General features: G+C 39.9%; 1 protein-coding gene across 1 annotated transcript in view; it reads left to right on the top strand.

Moving 5' to 3' along the window:
* Positions 1-5,140: 5,140 nt before the first annotated feature.
* The window catches only part of LOC106805536 (rho GTPase-activating protein 8-like), a 12,798-nt gene continuing 11,755 nt past the window's right edge, over positions 5,141-6,183 (top strand). Inside the window, exon 1 of the mRNA XM_014807169.1 lies at positions 5,141-5,313. Coding sequence (XP_014662655.1) covers positions 5,274-5,313 — 40 coding nt within the window. The 5' untranslated portion in view covers positions 5,141-5,273. The remainder of the gene's footprint in view (positions 5,314-6,183) is intronic.

Here is a 6,183-nt window from a genome sequence, read left to right on the forward strand (position 1 = left end):
TATATTGTGTGCGCGCGCGTGCATGCGTGCGTTTATGTGATCAACATTACTCCGTTATATTTATAGTTGCACCGAAATCGTGTTCTTGTTATGCTATGTGTTTATTTTATTAACTAATTATACATTATCAGCAGAGTTGTCAAAGAACAATTCGTTATCATGTAAAAAGCTGCACGAAGCGTCATTACGGAGTGGACACGTCCGTAGCCGTGCGTTGCGAGCGTTGACATGATATATTAGTTAGTCCATTTATATATTAATACGGTTGCAACTTTTTTTTTAATCGATTAAGATTCCATGGATCACACATCTCAATATACACAGAATAGCAAGGAATAGTTCGAACGTGTAGAAAGCATCAAAGGTTCATTTGTTTTGTGTATAAGTGATGCGGCCGTGGGTGTGGTGACCGGACCAGTGTGTTTGTGTGTGAAAAGGGATACCGCAAACTTGCTGGAAATTTGCACCATGTCGCTCAGACTCGCTACTAACATTCTCGAGTGAAATTTCATTGTGAATCTGTGGTAATTTAGCATGAATAAAGTATGTTGTGTATGCACTGAAACATTCTAATTATTTTCATTAATTTTTTGTGTCATCCTTATTCGGGCCTGCTGACTGTTGTCAAAGGATTCCTTTTGGTATAGCATCTCCGTTTCTGCCATTCCATATTGGAATTATGTTCCTTCTTCTTTGATCAATTTCAAAATTGAAGCTTTTTCTACCGTGATCTGCAGTGTTGCTCTGTCTATTTGATCAACGTTCTCTTTCTCTTTCTGTTTTCGATATAGTCCCATCTCATATAGCTACGGTACGAAAATACAAAATATAATAAATTGCGTGCGTGACGTAACGATAACGTGACCATACTGCTGCATGTTGGCTGTGTTACCGCGAGGATCCTCATCATATTCTTCATTGCAGCTCTGCACGATAATTAGTCATCAGCTAAACATTATACTTTTTTCGTCATCTAGGTATTATAAAAAAAAACGTATTATATATAACTATTAATGTTGTAAAAGCCGTAGTTGTATATTTTGCAGTCATTGAAAGGCAAAATGTTGCAAATCATATATCAAGTTTTACAACTGAAAGGTCTGTGCCGAATTAGAAAGAGCTAATTTGATGCAGTATATAGTATAATGAACACGCGCACGTGCACGCACACGTGCACACGCACACACACACACATACACACACGCACGCACGCGGCGCACACACACACATTACACAAACACCTACGCACGCACGCACGCACGCACGCACACACACACATAACACAAACACCTACACACGCACGCACGCACGCACGCACGCACGCACGCACGCACGCACACACACACACGTATTATGTATGTTCGTGATAGTATGGCATAGAAGATCTCGTACAACTGCAAGCATCATATGTGTAAACTTAGTAGATCGTCACTCATGATCAGATATCTGAGTTCAGTTCAGTTAATTCTGCATCATTTTAAACGTTCATACAAAAGCTGGGTTTACACTATCAACTTTTAGTTGGAAAGCTGACGAGTATAGATCAACTTTTCAACTATTCGACCGAAAGTCGGCAATGTAAACGTGAAGGTTAAGCGCTCAATGTCAACTATAGTTGAGAGAATAGAACATGTTCTAATTTCTCAACTGTCTCCTAGTGAGTCGGTTAGCTTCTTACCATGCAGCCATTCAGGCAGATAATGGCTATCACGGGATGTGTCCCCTCCCCCCACATACAGGGGGAAATTATTTCCGCGCTCGATTCTGCTATTTGCTGCACACGTAGTATACCTGGCGCAAATTCATACATGCTAGACTGCGTATCCATCGCCCCACGCCTATACTCTCAAGTTGGAGGGTTGAAAAGGTGACCGACTAGCAGTTGATAGTATTAACGCGCTCATCATCTGATAGGAATGGTAATAGAACGTTGTGAAGCCAGCAGTAAACTGAAGGATATTGTATATATCATCTACGTATGTATAATAGAGGTATTTGCTGATGCACCAGTGTAGCTATCTATCTATCTATCTATCTATCTATCTTATCTATTATATCTATCTATCTATCTATCTATCCTATCTATCTATCTATCTATCTATCTATCTATCTATCTATCTATCTATCTATCTATCTATCTATTCTATCTATTATCTATCTATTTATCTGTCTATCTATCTATCTATCTATATCTATCTATCTATCTATCTATCTTATCTATCATATATCTAGCTATCAATCTATCTATCTGTCTATATCTATCTATCTATCGATTGATCAATCGATTGTATATCTATCTATCTATCTATCTATTATTATTATTATTATATTATTATTATTATTATTATTATTACTATTGTTGTTGTTGTTATATTTATTGTTATTAATTAATGTAGGAATTTTTACTGACGTTTGGTTATCGTGTGTGTATTTCATATCATCCTAGCGAAATAAAGCTTACCTGTGTTAATCAGAGCTGCTAGATAACATTGCAATCAAGTGTATAAGTGTATGCAATTCTAAACGACATAGATAAGGTGTTGTACCCTTTTAACTTATTTTACGCAGATTATTAGATAAAGAGTTTTAGCGTTTCTTCTGTACGTGTTAACAAGAACATGTCTATGTTTATATGTGTGAGTATATATAGGATGTTTTATTTTTTATCTATTGTAATTATACGGTACGGAGACCAGGCGGCTCATGATACCACTGTAAATGGAAGTTACTATAGTAAAAATGCTGGTATAATAATCGTTGATGATGTGCAGTTTATTAAAATTTTATGGTTGTAATACTATATATATATATATATATATATATATTATATATATATATATATATATACATATATATGTGTGCGCGCGCGTGCATGCGTGCGTTTATGTGATCAACATTAGGGCCTACTCCGTTATATTTATAGTTGCACCGAAATCGTGTTCTTGTTATGCTATTCCCTAATTATACATTATCAGCAGAGTTGTCAGAGAACAATTCGTTATCATGTAAAAAGCTGCACGAAGCGTCATTACGGAGTGGACACGTCCGTAGCCGTGCGTTGCGAGCGTTGACAATGATATAATTAGTTAGTCTATCGTATATATTACTACGCGTTGCAACTTTTTTTTTTAATCGATTTAAGATTCCATGGATCACACATCTCAATATACACAGAATAGCAAGGAATAGTTCGAACGTGTATAAAGCATCAAAGTTCATTTGTTTTGTGTATAAGTGATGCGGCCGTGGGTGTGGTGACCGGACCAGTGTGTTTGTGTGTGAAAAGGGATTACGCAAATCTGCTGGAAATTTGCACCATGTCGCCTCAGACTCGCTACTAACATTCTCGAGTGAATTTCATTGTGAATCTGTGGTAATTAGCATGAATAAAGTGTATGTTGTGTATGCACTGGAAACATTCTAATTATTTTCATTAATTTTTTGTGTCATCCTTATTCGGTGCTGACTGTTGTCAAAGGATTCCTTTTGGTATATAGCATCTCCGTTTCTGCCATTCCATATTGGAATTATGTTCCGTTCTTCTTTGATCAATTTCAAAATTGAAGCTTTTTCTACCGTGAACTGCAGTGTTGCTCTGTCTATTATGTCAAGTCTCTTCTCTTTCTGTTTTCGATATAGTCCCATCTCATATAGCTACGGTAACGAAAATAAAAAAATATAATAAATGCGTGCGTGACGTACACGATAACGTGGACCATACTGCTGCATGTTGCTGTGTTACCGCGAGGATCATCATCATATTCTTCATTGCAGCTCTGCTTCAGGTAGGTTTCACACACACACATACACACGCGGGCGCGCGCACACGCACACACACGCCACACACGCACCACGCACTCCGCCCGCCCGCCTGCCACGCACGCACGGCACGGCACGCACGACGCACCACGCACCCACCACGAACGCACGCACGCACGCACGCGCGGACACACACACACACACACAGCACCCACACGACGCACGTACGCACGCACACACACACACACACACACAACACACATGCATGCGTATGCCGGGCAACAAGCTGAATATAATGCGTGCTTATAGAAATATCTATGCTCATAGACTAACAATATGAGAGTCCACAATAGAAAAATTCTTCTATTATGGACTAAATTTTCTATTATGGACTCTTGACAATATGGATAGCTGATATAACAATAATGACATTGTTTGTGCTATCATAAATATAGAATAGAAGTATCTTTATTCTATGATGCTATACAGGCTCCGATTATATACAGCTCAGCATAGAAATAATATAGGTAGGTATCTCTATCTATAATATTTAAAGTTGTTCAACCGAATAGCACCGGTACTCGCATAATGAGCTGGCCGCCAGCCTAGAGGAAAACTAAAAGAATATTTTCAGAATCAGCCACGTCTGGGGAGGTGGTTCTGGCCTGAAACCTCCTCTTTAAGTATGTATTATTTTTAATTTATTTAATTTATTATTTTTTAAATTTATTTATATTTTTATTTTTAATGTCTTTGTCTTTTGATTTCTTATTATTTTTTACTGTTTGGGATTGGATGGAATATGGGCATGCAGTGAGCTGGCATGGGAAATGACATGCGATGGGATGGCATGGGATGGGGACTGGCATGCGGATGCGGTGCAATGGATGGGATGGATTGGATGGAGATGGCATGGCATCGATTGGCATGCGCCATTGCATAGGGTAATGGGCATGGGATGCATGGGTGCCGATGAAGATGCGATGCAGGGGATGGCTGGATGGGATGGGATGATGGCATGGGATGGATGTGGATGGGATGGGATGGGTGGGGCCGAGTCGGGTGCGATGGGATGCGCTGCGATGGATGCGATGCGCATGGCCATGAATGGCGATGGTATGGATGCATGGTAGATACGATAGATTAGATTTTTTTTTGCGATTTGCTTTTAACCAACGGCCCTAACTGAGTAACGCCACTGATTTCCCCGGGCAACGCCCGGTATCCCGCTAGTACATTATAATTTATATATTTCTACGCAGCTCAGCCATGCAGACTCTAGCTGTTACGATGCGAGCGGCCCTCTGATTCGTTGATGATTTGTCATGACTGACGAACCGGTAGTGGTTTGCTAGTGGTCACATGGTTGTGGCGGAACTAAGTTCAACTAACATCCGTCGCCGTATCCGCCTCGAATGTGTCACTTCTCGAAAACACTTTCTCGTGTTATTTTAGTATACATAGTTAACATTTAACTTATTGTAAGTTAGGTAGTTTATTCGTGATTTTATGGAATGGCAGAGACCGAGGAAAAAGGCTCAGATGACTTGGAAGGTGCGGTGATTTCCTTTTAACAGTACTCAGTAGCACTATCGACGGCCCAAGGATAGATCATAGAGAACATGGGTCCCAATAAAACCAATGTGCCTAACCCTAACCCTAACGGTTCAAGGATAGAGAACATGGGTCCCAATAAAACCAATGTCATTTACATCAATATAAATATAATATTATATCAATATAATAGGTTAGGGTTATGGTTAGGGTTATTGTTAGGGTTAGGGTTAGGGTTAGGCACATTGGTTTTATTGGGACCCATGTTCTCTATCCTTGGGCCACCCTAACCCTAATTCTAACCCTAACCCTAACCCTAATCCTAACCCTAATCCTAACCCTAACCCTAACCATAACCCTATTAAAGTATTATATTGATATAATATTATATTTATATTGATATAAATGACATTGGTTTTATTGGGACCCATGTTCGACTAAGCGATATCAACTTCAAATTCAAGGCGGAATTCCCCGTGTTGACTGTTGTATGCACTGGCAGCAAGAACAAGTCCGCACCTGCAGCTACAGCACACACGTGGCCATTGACTATATAATATTACAACATTGTTGTTATATATAGGCAATGGCCGTGTGTGTGCTGTAGCTGCAGGTGCGGACTTGTTCTTGCTGCCAGTGGTTGTATGACTTGTAAGGAGGTTTCACTCACACTCACAGTGTCAGTATCGCTGTTGCGACGTCAACATTCGATTTCGAAGCCAATCATTGGCAGTTACCTTCATACACGCACGTAGCTCTCTACACGTGTAGCCATACCCTGTGGCCAGCAATAGCCTAAACGAGTAGGCCTAGAGCTAGCTCTAGTACTATATAGCCCGCGTACAGTTGCCGCTGGCAGTTGCCAGCGGC

The sequence above is a fragment of the Priapulus caudatus genome, unplaced genomic scaffold (assembly GCF_000485595.1).
Source record: "Priapulus caudatus unplaced genomic scaffold, Priapulus_caudatus-5.0.1 Scaffold116, whole genome shotgun sequence".
Classification (NCBI taxonomy): domain Eukaryota; kingdom Metazoa; phylum Priapulida; class Priapulimorpha; order Priapulimorphida; family Priapulidae; genus Priapulus; species Priapulus caudatus.